Source organism: Castanea sativa, chromosome 5, assembly GCF_040712315.1.
Source record: "Castanea sativa cultivar Marrone di Chiusa Pesio chromosome 5, ASM4071231v1".
In the NCBI taxonomy this organism is placed as follows: Eukaryota; Viridiplantae; Streptophyta; class Magnoliopsida; order Fagales; family Fagaceae; genus Castanea; species Castanea sativa.
The window spans coordinates 22,774,940-22,797,734 of NC_134017.1; the positions used below are offsets into that span (position 1 = coordinate 22,774,940).

At 39.2% G+C, this 22,795-nt stretch overlaps 1 protein-coding gene across 1 annotated transcript; it reads left to right on the top strand.

Moving 5' to 3' along the window:
• Nucleotides 1–1,056: 1,056 nt before the first annotated feature.
• Nucleotides 1,057–5,003, top strand: LOC142636043 (auxin-induced protein AUX22-like). The gene is made up of 3 exons (XM_075810106.1): nucleotides 1,057–1,522; nucleotides 2,420–2,513; nucleotides 4,631–5,003. Exons 1-3 carry the CDS (start codon nucleotides 1,153–1,155, stop codon nucleotides 4,743–4,745), a joined length of 579 nt encoding a protein of 192 aa, XP_075666221.1. The 5' UTR covers nucleotides 1,057–1,152; the 3' UTR covers nucleotides 4,746–5,003.
• The last annotated feature ends 17,792 nt before the right edge of the window (nucleotides 5,004–22,795 follow it).

Below are 22,795 nucleotides of genomic sequence, written 5' to 3' on the forward strand. Positions count from 1 at the left end.
ATAGCAATATTCTTACGCGTTTCTGAAAGTCCTTGAACATACAAGGGGGAATATGATCAAATTGATTCACATGGGATTCCCCACACGAAGAATTAAGTGCTTTGTGTCCTGCCGGCCAGACCAATTCATAATTTCATACTTTGACTCATGAGCTAGATCATATATGAAACAAAAGTAAATGATGATACCATAAAATGAAATAAGTTATTTTTAACCTTCATAATCATATCAATAAATGCACGCGATCATTCATGTTATATGTTGATCATTCATGTTTTAAAACATATAATGTTCGTATTTTAGCATAAAGATAACAGACTCATTCCTAATCATACTACTATATTCATGCATGCAAATGTGAATGACAATTGTCAATTAATATTTCATGGCAATTCTAGTTAATTCAACTAGTAATCTAATAGTTAATAAGAGATTTAGGGTTCAATTTTCATTTACACCAAACACTAATTGATATCTTAATTTGATAATAAAGAATAAAAATCACAAAAACGGATAACATAAGTTGCAACTTTATTAAAAAAATGATATTACATGAAAATTGTATTTTTTTTATGGGTAAGGCTTTTGTCCAGTGAAAATTTTCACTGGACACGTTCAGATTTGGACACGTGTCCACCATCGAACGTGTCCAATGAAAACTTTCACTGGACACAAGCCACACCCTTTTTTTTTTTCCCTAAAACATATATACTTCCGTTCATTATGGTTGTCTAGCTACTCCCTCTTTTATAATTTATTGCAATTTGCAAAGACCCCTTCAATCAGGCAAATCACATGGCTTGTTCCCAATCACCTAATCACACGGCCAAGATTAAATCCCACCAAATCAATAAGCAACAACAGCCCTACGATCTGTCCCATATCTAACTTATGGTGCCGGCCTTTATTGGTGTTTGAAGGAAGCACATAGTCCCCACATTTGCCTCTCATGTGACCGACCACTAAGTCTTAGTTGACCTGTCATTTCTTCCACGCTGTCTTCTATTCATTCACCATGTATAAGAACTAGCCGTTTTAGTCACTTTTATTATTAAATCCCATCAAGAAAAATTGTATCAAAGAGAAAATTACATAACCAGCAAAGAACCAAAAAAAAAAAAGAAAAGAAAAAGCAAAACCCAATTCCAAATAATGGAGAAAGAAGGTCTTGGACTTGAAATTACAGAGCTCAGATTGGGTCTACCAGGTGGTAGTGCTCCAATTTTAGTGGACAAGAATGAAAAGAAGAGGGTGTTCTCAGATATTTCCGATGATCATGAGAATAGCTCCACTGACTGGAAATTAACTCAAACAAAGAACCAAGTTGTGGGGTGGCCTCCAGTGTGTTCATACAGGAGAAAGAATAGTTTTCATGAGAAAGATCGCCTTGAAACATCAAAAATGTACGTGAAAGTTAGCATGGATGGGGCACCTTTTCTGCGCAAAGTTGATTTGAGCATGCACGAAGGTTACTCGGATCTTGCGGTGGCATTGGAGAAGCTCTTCGATTGCTTTGGCATTGGTAAGTGCTCTCATATTCTTTCTTGGTTCTTAATTCTTTTAGTCTAGGGCTGACAGTCACGACTTATAACTAAAGCTTTTGTGTAAGCTAGGTATTAGTTTGAAACATCTAGCCATGCAAAAATTGCTATAAATATAGTTGGAATTTTATGTTTATGCAGTTCATTTTATTCTCCCGAGAGAGAGAGAAAGGAGATGGAAATAGTATGAACCAAAGTAACAAAATTTACCCCACAGTGATTTTATTTATCATTTTGTTTGTGTGTGTATGTATATCCCTATCTCTAAACCTCATGTGATTATTCAAAAATGTCATTAGTATTTTTACCTCCCTTTTTTTCTTAATAATAGAAAAGCCACGGGTATTCATATATGGGGGGAAATGAAAAATATGGCATGGATTAAAATTTTTTTAAGAAATTCGATCCTTTTCAAATAAACTGACCTCTTCTACATTGAAATTTTGTCATAATTTTGAAGAATTTTTATTCTTGATTTTAATGTGTATCAAATTTGTTGTCCAAAGTATCTTTGAAAAATTAATTATTTGCAACATTTTACAAAATTAATTTACAGTTGATATGCAGGTGAACAATTTATGTAAATTGAAAATTGTATAAAATAGATTAGTCATGAACCATGTCTCTCGCCATTGGTTTTGTAGTTTAATGATACTTTTTTTTTTTAAACCTTTGAAACGTTAAACACTTGTGTATATAACTTTTTAAAGAGGAGTGTCTTCAATTGATCCAAATAAAACAAATAATAAGAACAAAATTACACTAATTAAATCCCTCTTATCTTTGTATTAGTTAAGATAAATAATCACACTAAAAAAAAAAAAAAAAAAAAAGAAGAAGAAGACGGCATGAAATGGTGGTATATTATGTGTTGACAGGCGAAGCATTGAAGGATGCGGAGAATTCTGAACAAGTTCCCATTTATGAAGACAAAGACGGCGACTGGATGCTAGTGGGAGATGTTCCCTGGGAGTAAGTCTTTCCAACTAATTCTCATATATACATATTTTTCTTTATTCAAATTCATCGCGTCTATATTATGCCACATATAGCATTTACATTTACATTGCATATAATTAAGCGTACACTAATAGCATTTACATTTACATTTACATGTACAAACTAATCTACTAATAGCTTATTTTTGAGGAGTTATTATATAATATTTTGAGAGTACAATAATGGTGTATTCTCCATTCTCATATTAATATTGAATCTTATGAATTAAATTATGATAAGATCTACTATATATTTATGTGAGAAAAAATATTATTGTATTATCAAAATATTGTTATTTTATTTATTTATTTATTTTTACTCATGCCCATTATTGGGTGGGAGTGGGGGTTAAGGGTTGTTTTTACATTCTAGATATACGAGTGTTATGAGCCACAATAAAGGTTACAAATTAAACAATCTTAATAATGAAAACTCAAGTCACACAAATGTATTGTCGAGTGATCTCTTGCTTCCCCATCCCAACATTTTCTTTAATTTTCTTACAACAAGTAAGACTAGGGGATTTGAATCTAAGTCTCTCAACTATTAGAAAAACAAGACAAAATTATTGAGATACAAAACATTTAACCTACAATAATCATCTTATACATCCAGCGTATGCATCATTCATCTTATAACATGTAGATCATATACATGCACAGTTCAATATTGAGAGAAAATTACATTTTCCTTAATAACCTTGTCTTTATTTCTTTTCTTTTCTTTTAAAAAAACTATTTTGATGCTCATTTATATAAAGAGGCATATCAAATTAGTGTAATTCTTTATAAATATTATATCACTCAATAACTTTTAATTAAATTAATACTCTAAAAATCTTACCTTTTGAATGCACATTTTCATTATTATTAATATGCATGCCAAATTTCGTGTTGATTATATGTTACTAACTATTTGGCCAATAGACTCATGTTTGGTTTATAAAGTTAAAATACATAAAAAGGAAAAAAAAAATCTTAACATTTTAATCTTAGGGGTGTCAAATGGGTGGGTTTTGGTTGGGTATAAATGAGTTTGGTAAATAAAACCATTTAATTTCCTCTTCAAATATAATCTTAGTTAGCCATTCTGTGACATCATTTTTGGTCGGTAAGATCATATTAAGCCTTAATCCACATGTCTTAATTAATTCTTAAGCCTTAAAATTAAGATATCTCAAAACGTTATTTCTCATGGATCCAAATCCCAACAGTTTCTCATTTGCTTTGTTTTTCATCTAGTGAATTTTAGTAGACATGCTAATTATGAGTCAATTTGACCCAACCCGACATGAAGAAGGTTCTTATTTAATTTGTCAATTCTTGCTCCGTGTTTACTAAGCAAAGGTTCCTAGAGTGCACCAAATTAATTGAAGGGGAAAATAAATAATAATTAAAAGAAGCACCTCTGTTATTATTCTATGTTTGAAACCAAGTGCCACCCCTAGAAAAGCTAACTAGTTGCCTCAAAATTGAGACCAGAGTTACCATAATAAAAGCTTGTCTGATGATGAAATTAAGCACTAATCCGACAAAAACCAGGATTCAACTCACAAAGGGTCAACTTGAGGTCAGTATTAGTCTTAATTAAAATACCTTAAAGCATAGTAACTTTCTTTAATTAGTCTACAAAAGCGGCGTGCTTATTAGGGTTAATTCTTGGTCTCCTAGTAAGAAATTTACACACTTGAGAACATTTTTTTCCCATCAATGAAGAAGATAGTGACACAGATTCAATAAAACATCAAAGTTGTACACCCTTATGTTGGACCACGTGCTACCCACATGATTGAATTCCTCATGATGATGTTGCATTGGTGACAATATTGTCCCTGAAGGCCATACCTGGCCCAGCCAAAACATGCATTATTAGGAAGAAGCTTCTTGGCCACATTTTCAAAGTTGATGAGCAAATTACAATTGAAAAATATGCCACAAAATTTCTTTTTGACCTTTCACCATTAATGATCATAGTAATTAACATATATTATTACATGCTTGTTCATCATCAAGTTATAGTTCAGTTAAGTTCTTCTCTCAGGCATTTTATCCTTCATATTAATTAATTCATTTAATTATCATTTTTTGCAGGATGTTTATTGAATCATGCAAGAGGCTTAGGATCATGAAGAGATCAGAAGCCAAGGGATTTGGGCTGCAGCCAAAGGGTTCTCATAAAGGAAATTCAAAAGATGTGGCTAAATAAATAATGGCTCGAGAAAGAATTTAACCACATTTTCATGTCTCTCCTAAATGTTTTTTCAGTTTAATTGATGCTGGTTTATTTGTTTGGTTAAGCAGACACTTCTTTGTTTTAAATCACGAATGTGATACTTATTTTGGTGTAATTCAATCTGGGATAGGACCCTAGATAGCAAAGATATATGTTTTGTCTCGTCATAATTGACGTAATATTAATGTATGTTCTTAACTATAATGACAATTTGTTCTTTATTATGGATTATTTTGCGCATACCGATGCTAACATGATAGTGATACGACACAAAAGTCATTGCCCAACTTGGGATGATACCCGGGTGCTTTTTTTTGGTGGTTTTTTGACTGTCTCTTTAGGGTTTGAATAAGAATGGGGTATCCATCAACTTAATTGACTCCATAGTCCACACTCAGTCATATAGTGATATAGATGAAGCGATTCATTTTTATGTCTGGTTGTTAATATATATAGGTCACAAAAATAGTTTATGAGATTTCAAAATTCTAACCTTTTTTTCTTTTTTTACTTATAAGAATTGGGGAATTCAAATCCAAATTCTCCAAAATAAAGAAGAGTAGGTAGTGCAAATGAACTATAAGACTCTTGACATACAGTGTTATTTTAGTTTATACTGTCTTCTTAGTAGTCAATCATAGGGATATAAATTAATTGACTAAAAATTCAACTTTGCTTCTAAGGTCATTGAATTGCTTGCAGTTACATGTGTTATCTTTATGGTCCGTTTAGATTAAGGGGGAATAGAGGGGAGTAGAGTAGAGTTAAGCAAAAATTAGTCTAATTTTTTGCCAATTCTATTCTACTCTCACTCCTTCCCCGTTCAATCCAAACAAAACCTTAAGCTCTTAGACTTTTAGTACACTCTTGCTGTAACTAATTAAATCTAAAGGGACCACATTTCAATGTTCATCATTCCAAATTATATATAATTTTCCTAATTTTTTGCTAACTCTACTTTACTCCCACTTCTTATCCGATCAATCCAAACAAAACCTTAAGCTCTTAGACTTTTGGTATGCTCTTGCTGTAACTTATTAAATCTAAAGGGAACACATTTCAACGTTCATCATTCCGAATTATATATAATTTTCTATGTATAGTTAAGTCGTGCTTAATCACAACATCATGACCTATTGATGATGTTGTATTTTAAAGAATCCCATGTTATCACTAAACCTAGCTAATAAATTAATAATTGTATCAACCCTCGTATATATTTAGAAGAGAATTTCTAAATATAGATTCTTTTGGGTATCATGCATGATATCCCAAGTTGTAGCAGAACTGAAAAACTTGTTAACTCAATCTAAGACATAAGATCAAGGTTAATACTTGTTTAACCAAAGAATAATGAGAACTGAAGATGGAGAATTTCTAGAACAAAAGCCCATGTTCTAATGTTTTTAGCACATCCACGAACTGCAATTGTCTTAAGGGATGCACATGATTAATGAATAATAAACATCAAGCTTTAGTTTAATTCTGGGTACAGAATCTAATCTGCATTCTCATATACCTTGGTATTATCAAAACCCAACTAACAAACCTACCATTTTTCATATAGTTGCATCGATCATTATTGGGTGGGGGAACTTTCTTTATAAATATAAATTTATCTAGACCTATAGTATTACTACTACACAGTCCATATTGTGTCACTACGATATATAACACTGTATCAGGTCAGATTGGAATTTTCAATGAATTAGAGGCAATTAATTAACCTAAAGTCTTTCTCCATTTTCAATGTAATCCCAGATCTTAAACAAATTGTGACCAATGACCATGACTGTGTTTAGGACATGGACCATTAATTCATTTGCAATGGATTTAGCTCTCTGTAAATTAGGCAATAGGAGACAGTTTGGGCTCCACAATTCATTGCATGATGTCCATTTCAGTGTATCGGATAAAATATTTATTTACAAAGCGTGGAATAAGAAAGCAACACTTTTAATTAAAAAATAATTGTAACTGCAAATCAATATGTTTATAATTAATTAAGAAGGGAAAATGCTCAAAATTTTATATACATTTTTTTTGAAAAAAGTGTTGCGAACTTATATATATTTAATATTTGTGACGTTTACTAAATTTGGTCAGTTGTGACAACTGACAAGTGAGTCATCCAAGAAATGAACTTTTTCTTTGTTTGGTTATTTTTTACTTTTGAAAATAGCAGCATAAAATAAATGACAATGACTTGAAATCAAAGCCATCATTTTGGGTCACGACTCAGGAGGCATTTTTCCGCCATTGTTGAATTTAGACCACGACTTTAGTCTTCATATTCGTGTAGATACCATATGCACAGAACTTTCACTGTTATTACATGCCAGTCGACATGAAATACGGACGGAAAATGAGTAAGAAAGCTTAGTTGGGAGAAGAAGAATATGCACAATGGAAAATGAATGGCAATTAAAGAGAAGACAGCAAATTTGGAACACAAGAAAGCAACTGTGGAAACAAACTGTTTCTCCAGAAGATGCATATAATACTTCTCCAAATTAATTCCACAAATGATTAAACATATAATAAAGACCACATATATATAATTTTGTGACATTTTAGAATCATTTCATTTTATACCTTGATAAAGTATGCAATGTTGAACCATCTTAATTTGGATGTAGATTCCCCTAAAAAAATAATTATTATAATTTGGATGTAGATCCGGAAGTCTAAAATGTGCTAAAAAGGAGAGTCAGTAAATTACACCTACTTTTCTTAAAGTTTAACAAATTGACACGCCTCCAAATGTTTCAAAAGACAAAAATCTGCCCTTAAAGTTTTTGTTAAGGGTAAATTATACAAACCTACTTTAAAATTTGAAGAAAAAATAACTCTCTACTCTAAACTATAATGGTCCGTTTGGATTAATAGTGAGAGAGGGAGAGTAGAGAAAAGTAGAGTAAAATTAACTCAAAATTAACCTATTTTTAGCCAATTCTACTCTACTCTTCTCTCCTCTACTCCCTTTCTTTTTCCCCTCAATCCAAACAGGCCATAAAGGAAATTGACACTTAGCCCCCTTTAAAATTTGGGAAAATCAAAACATTATTTCTTTCATTAATAGCAGTAATAGATTATTTCAAAATTTGAAAATATTCTCTTAACTAAACTATAACCACGATTTGGTGGTTAGGAACTATATTTAACCAAAAAAACTTTCATTAATCATGGTTAGGGTTTGGCCATGGATATTTTTACAAAATTCGGAATCTCATGTTGTTGTTATTAAAAGACTAACTATTGTGTTAATTTCCTCAAATCTTAAGATTTGGGGTTTTGTGTCATACGGTGACTTTAGGAATTTTTTCTAAGATGGTGTAAGTGCACAATTGCACCTGGACCCAAGAATAGTTATGGGCTCAGGCCCAATGAGCCTTAAACAATAAGAATTTGTAGAGTGTGGGCTTGAAACCCAGGTTAGAAGTATATGAGGATTAAATGACAAACTAAAGATTGCAAGTAATTGAAAACAACAAGGAATATTGTAACTGGGCCTCCTCGGACGTAAGCCGAGAGCTGTTCTTATATTATATCTCTCCCTTTGTCTTTTGTCTTTTTAGGTTACAAAAAGTTCCGTCCCGTTTCTGTTCTAGGTCCCTCCTTAAATACTCCTCTTTTTAATACTTTATACACGTGTTGCCCCAATTCCTCCCTTAGCCTAGATATTTCTTTTCTTAGTGCCTTTGAACAGTAACTAGAAGTTTCCCTTCCACCTTGTTCAAGTGTCACCTCCCCATTAATGCAGCGGGGTGGTAGGTGCGGGGTCTTTAATGTGGAAGTAGCAGCCTTTATTTTTGACATTTCTTCAACACCGGTGCTTCGGGCATTCCGAGGTTCACCCCTTTAACCATTGGTCTTGGCTACCGTGCCATCCCCTAACCCGTACCATGAAGTCCCGGTTCTTTGGTGTCAGTCCGAGGGGAAAAGCATCCTCGGCTCGGTCCTCGGATCCTCGGCGTATGGGCCGACCTAGAGTATCAACAAGCCCTAAACCCAAGAGTAGGTCGGCCTTCCTTAGCGAGGCCCAATGGCCCATATCCCTATTAAGATATTTTTACTCCCCACAATAGCCCCTCAAAACTCTAATTTTCAACGTCCGAGGAGAAAAATAGGGTTTTGATCCGACGAGACACTCGCTCTACACACTTTATAAGTGACGGCACGTGTGGAAATCGTTTCGCGTCCCGGAAGATGACACTTGGCGGTTTCATTTTCGAAACGCGCGCATTATTATCGTAAGTTACTCTTTGTCTCCCACGCACAACCCGGTGAGATGGGCATCCAACGGTTCTCCTCACTCCACGAAATTTTAGGCGGGACGGACATAATTTTCGAGGCCGCCTTTTCGCACGTCGTGACGCTTCGGAACTGCGCCTTCATTTAAGTCATCGGGGATCAATCCCATCAAAACAACAACAATCATTCTTCACCGCGGAAAACCGTGGAAACCCGTACCTTCAACTTTGTAAGTTCTTGCTCTCTCTAGTCTTGACCTTTTCTCCTCGGATACGAGTCCTCGGCTACCAATACAATCACTCTCCCTTTTAAAGTTTAGTCTATCGTCTCTCTGTCATGGGAAGATTCAAGTGTCTAGTTGTTACCGCCGCTGGGATGGAAGGCTTTAGAGCCAAATACCATATTCCCGGCGACGTAGGGTTGGGATATCGCTTGCCGACAAGGCCGTGGCTGGTTCTAGGAAAGAGGGAGAGGTTATCATTCCTATGATAGCCTTCATAGAGGGTGGGATGACCCTACCAATGAAACCCGTAATGAGGGAGTATCTTCGCAACCACCGGTTGTGCCCCGACCAATGCCTTCCAAATGTTTTTAGAGTTTTAGGTAGTGTAGATGCTCTAAACGAGCGAGGATGAGTTTAAACCTCACATGGCACGATGTCGTGTTCCTATATGAGTCCCACAAACTCTCTAAGGTAGGCTATTATATGAAATCTCGGTCTAGCACCGTTAGGCTAATCTCCTGTCCGCCAGAATCAAACAAAGGCATGAAGGACGACTACGATCGTGTTCACCGGAACCGGCACGACGGCCTAGGCTGCCCGGTTCGGTGGGGGGATCCAGTGCGACACCATAGGATTAATCTCCCCACAACACAACTTCTCCTAACACACACACGGAAATGCGTATTTGTATTTACTTAAATTCGTTAAATATTTGTGTGAATGCGACCAGGTTTGTTTGTTTTGACGTCTTTTTTTGAGATAAGCAACACGTGCGTCCTCGTCCGAGTCAACGTAACGTTGCCGATCTAAACCGAGTACTTCGCTCCGAGGTATTCGTTAGTCTGCGGACCTACAACTCCGGGCTGCTCATCTTATTCTAGGATACACCCTCTCTCCAAAGACTTTCGAGGAGATGAGGACGCCATTATTGCCGGCGGCCGAAGACGAAAGAGGATAAACGTAGCTCGGCCCCATTTTTTGGACGACCGTGACCTCCGGACGCTCGACACTATTTTGTACAACCGGCCGATAGCGGCGGTCCCCCTCGCCATACACTCACAAACAATCGTCGTTCCAGAAGAGGAGGTGTCTTCTTCACACACTCTTGACGACGAGATAGACCAATTCCATCTCGAAGACATCGAGAGACCTCGCGGAAACCGGTTCGTGGTACTTTCCGACGAGGAGGAAGAAGCCACCGAGGCCTCTGGAATCGCAGGGTTTGTAGTTGCCCTTCCCGAGACCGAATCCGTAGAAGACATGGGACGAAGGGCGGGTCTTCTCACTAATAGGGTCGCCAAAGTTGCGAGAGAAGAAGAAAACGGGGACGTCCCAAGTTCCCCACTTACCTCCTCCTCCTCCTCTGGCCTGAGCCAAACCGCGCCCGAGGATCCCGAAGAAGAGAAAGGGGGATAATGACGGGGCGATCACTAAAGACCCCCCGAAACCACGCCAACACCTCCCCCCGGCCCAGCAGCAGAAGCTGGACAAGTGCAAGGGTAGAGCACGTTCAGCTGAACTTGGGGAAATCGGGGGATGAGGTGCAGAAGTGCACCGAGCACCGGCCACCCGGTCCCCCGATCTAAGGCCGGACGGCGCTCCTATCTCCTGCCGGTCCGGTATAAGGGGCGGGTTCAACAAGGCCACGCCCACCACCCGGCCGAGGTCCTAGAACACCCTCTTCTCCTGGCCGCCCAAGGACATGGAGACCTTGGAAAAGATGGGCCAACCACAACTATTCCTCTCTCTAAAAAGAGACTTTAACACTGGTAAGTGTTTCTCCTTTTAACAATATTTATAAGTAAATTAGTTTTTGTTATTCCTAACTCCATCATGCTTTTTTACAGGCTATTCAGGAGGTCTTTGTAGCTGAAAAGTTTATTGAAGACGCTCGGAAAGTAGCCGAGCTCGAAACTAGGGTGGAGGCTGAGAAGACCTTAGGTACGGCCCTTGCCGAGAACGAGAAGCTGACCTCGGAGGTAAGCGGCTGAGGAGAGAGAAGAATGGGGTCGAGTCAAACTTGAAGACCATGAAGACCCGATAGAAGGACGGCGCAAACTCCTTAAGGAAAGAAATGAAGAGCTCTCCCAAGCTCAAAGGGAGTGCTCGGATGCGAAGAAACAACTGGCTCTGATGAAGGAAGAAGCCAGCTCCTTCCAACTCTCTCTTCAAGCGCCAAGCGGTGAAGTTTTGACGAAGGGGTAGCGACCACGAGGAACAATGACAGAGGAATTCGCGGCTTTATGCCGCGAATGCTGTCAAGTATGGGGGGAAGCTTTAAACGTAGCAGAGTTCCCGAGTCTTCGGATTTGAGGAAGTCCGAGAACGTTTGGCTTCCCTAGAAATACGGAGATTGAAGAGGCTCCTGCGCTACTCCTACCCCCGAGACAACTCTTCCCCGTCCTACCTCCGATGGTCCCACAGCAAATTCCTGATCCTACAGAACCTTCTGGTTCCAATAAAGAAAAGGAAGGAGGAGTGGATGCAGAGAAGGACTTGAACCAGATAGTGGAACCCAACGTCCTTCCAACAAAGACAGCGGATAAAGGAAAGCAGGTTATGACTCCTTTTGAGCTGGAGTTGAGAAAGACCGAGGGCACTAGTACCTCTCAGCAAGATCCTCCTCCAACAGCTTAGGACTTAGCTTAGGGCTTCTTTTTTTCCATTCTTTTTTTTTTGTTTTTGAAGTATATATTGTAATGTATATTCACCTTGATTAATGAAGAACAATTTCGTTTGCTTTTCACTTGGATTGTGTCTGCTTTTTCTTTATTCTTTATGTACTTATTACAAAAGTTTTCCCATTAAGTCATATCGAAGTTTCTCGCAGCCTCAAAATCTAACTCCAAGGATTGCATAGTCATAACTTTCACATAATCATGCGTATATTATTAAAGATTTAATACAAGGTGACATGGTTAATTCATTTGAATAATACCTCGATTAAAAAAGGAAAGAGGACTTCATATAACAATTAAGCCCTTATAATGCATAACACTGTTTTTAGTAAGTTGTAAGATCCGAGGACCATTCCTTACACAAATTTCCTCAATACTTAGAGATATAAAACTTAAGATCCGAGTTAATAAACGTAAGGTATTAACATCCGGACATAATCGAAGTTAAGTTTAATCAAAGTCATAGTCCGAAGATAAATCTTAAGCAATCTTTCGTTTAATTCTTCAAAACCAGCGTAAATGATAAGACATCAATTTCCACAAGGTTTGTGGTCCGAGGACTACACTTAACCATGTTTGTTTGATTCTTTAAAACAATAACTTCAAATGTTAATTTTCCCAAAGTAGGAGGTCCGAAGACCCGACATCTCAAAGGCACTCTTAAAAAATAGATAAGACATCAATATCCACAAGGTTTGTGGTCCGAGGACTACACTTAACCAAGTTGCTGTTTGATTCTCAAAAAGTGTAACTTCAAATGTTAATTTTCCCAAAGTAGGAGGTCCGAAGACCGGCATAACTAAGGTTCTCGTTTTAACTAATGATAATACATTAATTTCCACAAGTTTTGTGGTAAGAGGACTAAACTTAACCAAGTTTCTGTTTGATTCTCAAAAATTGTAACTTCAAATGTTAATCTTCCCCATCTAGGACGCCCGAAGACCAGGCATAACTTAGCGTACGCTTATCATATGTTAAGACATCAATTTCCACAAGGTTTGTGGTCCGAGGACTACACTCAACCAAGTTTCTGTTTGATTCTCAAAAATTGAAACTTCCAATGATAATTTAACCAAAGAAGCAGGGCCGAAGACCCGGCATAACTAAGGTTAAGTTTGTTTAACAAATGATAAGACATCAATTTCCACAAGGTTTGTGGTCCGAGGACTACACTCAACCAAGTTTACTGTTTGATTCTCAAAAATTGTAACTTCAAATGTTAATTTTCCCAAAGTAGGAGGTCAGAAAACACCGGCATAACTAAGGTTCTCGTTTAACAAATGATAAGACATCAATTTCCACAAGGTTTTGTGGTCCGAGGACTACACTCAACCAAGTTCTGTTTGATTCTCAAAAATTGTAACTTCAAATGTTAATTTTCCCAAAGTAGGAGGTCCGAAGATCCGCATAACTAAGGTTCGTTTAACAAATGATAAGACATCAATTTCCACAAGGTTTGTGGTCCGAGGACTACACTCGGCCAAGTTTCTGTTTGATTCTCAAAAATTGTAACTTCAAATGTTAATTTTCCCAAAGTAGGAGGTCCGAAGACCCGGCATAACTAAGGTTCTGTTTAACAAATGATAAGACATCAATTTCCACAAGGTTTGTGGTCCGAGGACTACATTCAACCAAGTTTCTGTTTGATTCTCAAAAATTGTAACTTCAAATGTTAATTTTCCCAAAGTAGGAGGTCCGAAGACCCGGCATAACTAAGGTTCTGTTTAACAAATGATAAGACATCAATTTCCACAAGGTTTGTGGTCCGAGGACTACACTCGGCCAAGTTTCTGTTTGATTCTCAAAAATTGTAACTTCAAATGTTAATTTTCCCAAAGTAGGAGGTCCGAAGACCGGCATAACTAAGGTTCTCGTTTAACAAATGATAAGACATAAATGTCCACAAGGGTTGTGGGCCGAGGAGTAAACATAACCAAGTTTTCGTTTGATTCTCAAAAATTGTAACTTCAAACGAGAGAGCTAGCCATAACTTTGAAATATTAATTGACAAAAGCTTATTTGATTAATAATAATACCTTCTAAGATTATTTACATTCCATGGACGTGGTACAACTCGTTCATCTAGGTCAGCCTAGCCTATATGACCCTATGCCTCCTATTGAAACAATGCGGTAGGGGCACTTCCCAGTTAGGTCCTAGCTTACCCCATGCCGGGTTCTTAGAAGTGCCTACAACTTTCCTTAATACAAGATCACCGGGTGCAAGTGGCCTTGGCTTCACGTGGGCATCATACCCTCGTTTTAGCTTCCTCGATAATACGCCAATTGGACCATAGCCGCCTCACGCCGTTCCTCAAGTAAATCAAGATCTTTCTCTAGAAGTCCCTCGTTTTTCTCGGACTAAAAGAACTTGTCTTTAGAGTAGGAAAACCGGATTCCAAAGTGGTATCACCGCCTCGGCTCCATAAGTCATAGAGAATGGAGTTTCTCCATGGACCTACGCGGTGTGGTCCGATACGTCCACGGGACATGAGGGAGCTCTTCTACCCACCTGCCTTTCGCATCGTCTAACCTCTTCTTAAGCCCGTTGACTATGACCTTGTTAACGGCCTCGGCCGCCCATTTCCTCTAGGATAAGCTGGAGTAGAGTATCTATTTATGATACCCATCTCACTACGGTATTGCCTAAAGGCCTTGCTATCAAATTGAACGCCATTGTCCGAGACGAGTGTATGTGGTATACCGAATCTAGTAACAATATTTTTCCGGATAAATTTCTTGGAATCAACATCTCGGATATTGGCCAAAGGCTCGGCCTCGACCCACTTAGAAAAGTAGTCTCTGTTCCCACGAGCAACCATCTTTTGTTTCCGGCAGCTCTCGGAAAGGGCCCTACAATGTCCAAGCCCCATTGCGCGAAAGGCCAAGGGCTGGAGAGAGGGTTAAGAACCCCTCCGTGTTGGTGGATATTAGGGCGAACCTCGACACCGATCACATTTCTCGGCATAGTCACGAGCCTCCCTCTCGCATATCGTGGGCCACCAATAACCCCGAGTCGGGGCTCTATGGGCTAAGGATCTTCCTCCAGTGTGGCTTCCACAAATTCCCTCATGCAATTCCTCCAAGAATGATTCTATTGATTCAGGGTGTACACACAACAAATACGGTCCCGAAAAGGATCGTTTGTATAGCTTCTGGTCCCTGGACAACCAGAAACGCGGCGCCTTTCGACGTACCTTTTCTCGCTTCAACTTTGTCTTCGGGAAGGATGTCATTTTTGAGAAAAGATATGATCGAATCCATCCAACTAGGACCGGGCCTTATTAGATGGATGCGAGGTGCGTCGCGGCTATAAGAGAAGGTTCTACCGCATCCTCAACGAGAATCACCCTTGGTAGACCTTGAGCCGAGGATGTGGCCAATGTAGCCAAAGAATCCGCATGAGTGTTTCCACTCCTAGAGACATGAGCTAAGGCAAATGAGTCGAATTCAGCTCGGCCGACGTTTAACCTGGGCCAAATATTCTTGCATTCTCGGGGTCTCTAGCCTCCATGGTCCCCATGACTTGGCCGACCACTAATTGAGAGTCCGAGAACACATGGATTTCCTTGCCACCCATCTTATGTACCATTCGCATGCCTACCAAGATCGCTTCATACTCGGCCTCATTATTAGTAGAGAAAGCCAATCTCAAAGATTTTTCAAAGACAATTCCTTCGGGGGACATTAGAACAAGTCCAACGCCGGACCCTTTATGATTAGCAGCCCCATCCACATAAAATTTCCAAGCCGAGGGCGATACGGCCGTGATCACACCAACTGATTTTTCACCCATGTGCGCTCCCTTTGAAGTTTCTTCTAACAATGGTTCAGCAAACTCTGCCACCAAATCAGCGAGGACCTGACCTTTCACCGAGGTGCGAGGCTTGTACTTAACATCAAAGGCTCCCAAAATGGTTCCCCATTTTGCCACTCGCCGAGAATAATCGGCACTACGCAACACGGCCTTGAGCGGCAACTGGGTCAAAACAACCACGAGTATGAGATTGGAAATAATGAGGAAGTTTGCGCGTGGCGTGGACTACGGCCGAAGTGCTGTTGCCAAGGGCAAATAGCGCACCTCGGCTTCATTCAAGGACTTACTAACATAGTAGATCGGCCTCTGCACTCCATCTTCATTCCTTATAAGGACTAGACTCACCGCATGAATAGCCACGGCCAGATAAGCGAATAAAACCTCGTCCACCTCAGGGCGAGATAAAATGGGTGGCCGAGATAGATATTGCTTAAGGTTGTTGGAAAGGCGACTCACAATCCTCGGTCACTGAAACCCTTTCCACTTGTTCAACAACTGAAAGAAAGGACGGCACCGGTCGACCGAGAAATAAATCTGTTCAACGCGCAATCATTAGGTCAATTTCTCGAATCTCCTTTGGGTTCCGAGGCGGCTGCAAATTTTGAATAGCTCTAACCCGCACTTTGGGTTCACCTATGCCCCTATGAGTGATCATATATCCTAAGAACTTTCCGGATCCTACGCCAAAAGAACACTTGGAGGCGTTAAGGCGCAACTTATACTTCCTCGGCATTTGGAAGGTGTCGGCCAAATCGTCATGTGCGAAGGTACCGTCTTACTCTTTACCACCATATCATCCACGTATACTTCTATGGTTTTCCCCCGTCTTGTTCAAACATTCTGGTCATCATTCTTTGATAAGTAGCCCCGACATTTTTTAACCCCAAATGGCATGACCTTATAATGATAGTTCCCCATTGGTGTAATGAAAGCGGTCTTTTCCTCCGATCCTCTAACGCCAAGGGAATTTGGTGGTAACCACTGAAAGGCGTCCAGGAAACTCATCCGAGGATGTCCAGAACGGTAGCATCTACCGGTTGATCAATCCGTGGCATTGGGAAAGAATCTTTAGGACGAGGCCTTGTTCGGATCGGTAAAGTCCACACATACTCTCCACCTGTTTTTCTTCTTAACGACAACAGTATGAGCCAACCATTCAGGGTAGAAAACTTCTTTGATAGCCCTCGCCCTTTTGAGTCTAAGAACCTCTTCCTTCACAGCCTCAGAATGTTCTCGGGAAGATCGCCGAGGTGGCTGCCTCCTCGGAACGATGGCCGGATTGACGTTTAAACGATGACAAATAAAGCTTGGATCTACGCCCGGAGCCTCATAAGGGTCCCATGCAAAGACATCTATATTGTCCTTCAGAAATTCCAACAACTCCATCTTCTCTTGGTATGGCAAAAGTATGCCAACTTGGAAGAACCTCTCTGGATCATCTGATATTACAAACTTCTCTAACTCCTCGCAAACAGCCTCATCTTCTGTCATCGCTCCAGGTGCCTCCGGAGCTGTTAATTGCTATGACTCCTGGATGGGCAAGGTTGATAACTCGACTTCTGACTGACGAAGTACTGCAGCGGAGATGCATTGTCTGGCCACTACCTGACTGCCGAGGATTTCCTCAACATGTTCCCCCGAGGGGAATTTAACCTTAACGTGCAAGGTAGAGGAGACGGCTCCCAGGGCGTGCAGCCATGGCCTGGCGAGGATGGCTGTATATGGAGAGTACGCGTCAACCACAATGAAATCTACTTCAACCGTTTCTGTGCCGGATTGAACAGGTAAACGGATCTGTCCTTTTGGCACAACGGCTCTCCCTTCAAAGCTAATAAGAGGTGAGTCATAAGGAGTTAAATCTTCCAACTCCAACCTTAACCCCTTAAATAGATCGTGGTACATGATATCCGAACCGCTACCTGGATCTATCATCACCCTCTTCACGTCATAATTCCCTATTGAGGGTAACCACAAGAGCATCGTCATGGGGCTGGATAGTTCCTATTTTATCCTCCTCGGAGAAACCCAAAGACAGGTAAAGTGCTCTTTAATCTCTTCGGCCTACCACCCACATCCTCGGCTGCGGATGGGAAACCGCCATGACCCTAGTGGGACCTGAGCCGGTCCCTGCAGTGCGGCGAAGATAACATTAATTGTTCCCAATGCTGGCCGAGATGAACTCGTTCCTTTGGTTGTTTGAACCAACTTGACTGACCCGCCCAAAGGCGGTGACACAAATGCTTTGCTTCAACTTTCCCTCTCCGACGAGCTGCTCTAGATGGTTCCACGGGGTCCGGCGGTTCTCGGTAGTGTGGCCCACATCCCGATGGTGCCTGACGGAAAAGGTTTTGATTTCTTCTCGCGGGGTCCCCGCCATCTTGCCGGGCCATCTAAAGAAGGGCTCTTTACGAACTTTTTCTAATAGCTGATGTCCTTGGTTCTCGGAACACCGGTATTTAGGCTTGGTGCTGAAGCCGGATTGTCCGAAATAATCCCTCCTCGGCTTGTTGTTGTGATATACACCGTCCGACCTAAAATCCCTTCTCTCCTGCGGGATAACCTTCTCCTTTCCTTTTCCCGTTGCCGGTCTTCCTCTGCCCTTTTATATTCATCAATACGATCCATAAGACGACGTACGCCGCGGACGGGCTTTTTCGTCAAAGACTTTCTTAGGTCGTGATCGGTAGGGAGGCCTACCTTAAAGGTATTTATCGCCACCTCATCAAAGTCGCCGTCTATTTCATTAAACATCTCCCAATATCCGTTCTCGGAGTATGCTTTCGGTGTCTCCCCTTCCTTCATGACCATGGATAGCAATGAGTCCGGTGGCCGAGGGACTCTGCTACAAGTAATGAACCGAGAAGCAAATGCCCTAGTTAGTTCCCCAAACGAGCCTACGAGACCCCGACTTGAGACCGTTGAACCATCTCATAGCCACGGGTCCCAAGCCGGGAGGGGAAGACTTTACACATCGAAGTCTCGTTGTGTGAGTGCAATCGCCATCCTTTGGTTGAAGTGACTCACGTGCTCCACCGATCATCCGGCCATTATAGATGGTAAACGTCAGGTGGGTGAACCTCCCGGGGAGCCTCCTGCTTTCTCGATCCTACGTGAAAACGGAGATTTAGAGAGTTGGTGCAACGCCCTACTCATGGTATCGTTGCCTAAACCCCTAGGACGAAGCTTAACTTACGTCGCGGATTGGTCGGTCGTTCTCCTGAGAGGATGTTGCACTTGGTGGGGGAATATGACCTTGAACCGCAGCCATGTCCCCCCCATCCTTCTCTCGAGGAAGAACTAGATGAGGACGGGGAAACCTTACGTTTAGCACGGAGTAACTTCCTCCTCAAACGATTGCATTCCTTCTGCATGGATATAGAGCCCTCATCGTGGTAAGTGCAACCCACTCCATCAGTATGGCTAGCCCCTGGATATTCTGTATGGACGCTTCCCTCACGATCCCTACGATGTTCAAGACGTTCGAAATGATCTTCCGGTTGTGATCCTTGTGACTCTGCATGGTGAGAGCCTAAGCCTGCCATAATATCTCTACTACTTCTAGACTAGATTCTCCACAGACGGCGCCAATTGTAAGTGCACAATTGCACCTGGACCCAAGAATAGTTATGGGCTCAGGCCCAATGAGCCTTAAACAATAAGAATTTGTAGAGTGTGGGCTTGAAACCCAAGTTAGAAGTATATGAGGATTAAATGACAAACTAAAGATTGCAAGCAATTGAAAACAACAAGGAATATTGTAACTGGGCCTCCTCGGACGTAAGCCGAGAGCTGTTCTTATATTATATCTCTCCCTTTGTCTTTTGTCTTTTTAGGTTACAAAAAGTTCCGTCCCGTTTCGTTCAGACTCCCTCCTTATATCCTCCTCATTTTAATACGTTATACAGGTCTTGCCCCAAGACCTCCCTTCGCCTAGATATTTCTTTTCTTAGTGCCTTTGAACAGTAACTAGAAGTTTCCCTTCCACTGTACAAGTGTCACCTCCCCATTAATGCGGCGGTGGTAGGTGCAGGGGTCTTTAATGTGGAAGTAGCAGCCTTTATTTTTGACATTTCTTGACACGGTGCTTCCGGGGCATTCTGAGGTTCACCCCCTTTAACCATTGGTCTTGACCGTGCCATCCCCTAACCTGTACCATGAAGTCCCGGGTTCTTTGGTGTCAGTCCGAGGGGAAAAGCATCCTCGGCTCGGTCCTCGGATCCTCGGCGTATGGGCCGACCTAGAGTATCAACAAGCCCTAAACCCAAGAGTAGGTCGGCCTTCCTTAGCGAGGCCCAATGACCCATATCCCTATTAAGATATTTTTACTCCCCACAGATGGTTAATAAGAAACTTAAATTATGCAAAAGTTCATTAAAAATAAAAAAATTCATATATTGACCAAAAAGAAAATCACCAATACATAAAGTTTTACAATTTTCTTTTATATTTTGGGTTTTTTCCTTATATTTGAAAAGTTCATTGTTAAGGGGACTAAAATTTAATTTTGTTGGGTTGAAAAAAAAAAAAATTAGATTGTCACAATTTTTTTTAAAGGTAGACAAATCATAAAATTTTTAAAATTTATGTGTAATTTATATTTATTTTCCAAGTCAGGTGGTCTTGTGACCACCTTGCCTTCAACATAGAGTCCCTCCTGAATGTCATTCCTATAAATCTCAAACCTTAAGGAAGGTTTGTGTAATCTACCTTTTTATTTTATTTTTATTTGTTTTGTGATATGAGATAGAATTCTACTATTTTCTAATCTAAATTTATGTATGTAAAACTTTTTTTTGAATACTTAAATTTTAGCCCTTACTCATACTTGTAGAGTGATCATTATGCCAATATTGCGCAATAGTAAATTTTCCTTTTACAATGCTCAACAATTCAAGTCCTTACTTCTTTAACAGAATCATCTATTCTTGGAAAAGATCCCTACACATTTATACAAAGTTCGACACATTGTCATGCTTCTACAATGCTAAAGTGAAAACTGTGATTGCATTCGTTGTCCAGGTAGAAAACTTTTTAAAATATAATAATATGCTAGGAAACTCAACATGTGAAGCATGAACTTATTTGTTATATTTATGCAAATTTTAAGTAGGATATCATTGATTTGAAATATTTGAGCTAAGTTTTATTTCGTGAAACCTCAAAACCTCAAAAGGAGGTTGGTGTAATTTGCTAAAAAATTCATGATAATCCTACCCTAATGATTCAAAATATTCAACTTTAATTTCTTACCCGCTTTAGTTGCTACAACCTTTTTGTAAACATTGTGATATAGTTTCTTGAAAGTGAAAGCAACAAACAATGCATAGACATTTGTCAAAAAACAAAAAAATCTTACATACAGGTTGTCTTGCACTACATGAAGTGAACTAAAGTCTAAACTGAGACCTAACATATTGTGAAACTCCATGTGATTATGTTAAAAGCATCTCATTTAGTTGCACCTTATAAACAAAAAATAAGAATGATCTCAACTCATTGGAAGCTTGCCTGTCTTATCAAATCAAGAAAGTGACACAGCATGATGATGAGAAATAGAGATATCATAAGCTCGTGTGTTGCTGAATTTCCTTGTCCTATATATATTGATATTTGGAAGGAAAAACTACCAATGATATTGCCTTACAAATTTCTTGTTTTGGCATCTTCGGCTAAACCATAAAGGCCATATAGCTGTCATAAACTACTTGCTCTCCCATGTGATGGATCGAGTTGCTCTTGCAAACCAACTTCGATGAATACAAATGTAACTCTGTGCAAATTAATAAAGATAATTTCTTTAACAAAATTAGAAATTCGGGACCACTAAGAGATATTTATTGAAAGGTTTGCGTTAGCTCCATTATATGAAAGACTCACTATATAACTAAGTTTCAAAGAGTAGTACAATTTGATTGAGAATCACCTCTACTATGGCGAAGTCACGGGCTTAGATACTTCACTTGCTCACTATTAAGATCACATTCACTTGCTCTCAAATGTAGTAGTTTTTCTTCTATCTCCTTCTAAATATTATTTATGAGTAGCTACACTTTGAGGACACAGATGATACAATCATATACTTGTAGATGGGAATGAATGAGTGAATGAATATATATATATATATATATATATATATATTAGAAGTATATAACCACAATTATAGTCAATTCATTTCAAAATAGAGTAGTTTGTGTTGTGTTTGCTATATGAGGTCATTATTGTGTATGTGATGTGTTTGTTGTCCAAACACACTTTTCAAAACCGATTGAATTTTTCCTTTAATTTAACAGAAAATACTAATTAATGGATGTTGTAATAACATGTTCATTATGAAAAGATAAGAGGCATTGCTATGTTTACAACTAAAAGGTGGACATTGAAATTACCCCATACTTAAAAAGTGGAAAAGGTACAATTTCTCCCTGTATATGGATTAGATCAAAGACAAAAATGTTGTTCACTCCTCCTTCGGCTAAAAAAGAAATAGTATACACATTGTGTAAGGGGTCGTTGACACATTTGCTATTGTACAAATAATTTTTTAAAAAGGATAAAGGAGTTAATTTATAAACATACTCCTCATTGAAATAATAGTTGAATTTATAACATATGGAAAAATGCATGATATGTTAGCATGGAAAAGATAAGCATCTTTGATTTAATTCTCAGGAATGAAATTTTATGGATTTATTGCATTATTTCCAAGTTCTAAAGAAATAATAGTTGAATTATGAAATTTATTATTTCTTATTAGTTCAAGTTTTGGGGACAAATGGTAATTCATTATGATATTAAATCAAATGATCCTAATGTTGAATAATGTCTTGATTCTATTTCACATTTAAAAACTAAAAATCTCATGAGTTAGACTTGACTTTTAGTATAATAGTTAAATAATTAAATTCATAACTTTCTAATAGCTTATGCATAAGCAAGTCATAATTTATTGCTAATAAATGTATTTTCTTCCTCCCAATTCATAATTCTAGTTCTTTCTTTTTTTAGTATCTAAATTAAAAGAGTGTGTTTAATCTCTTATGGTGAAATAGAAG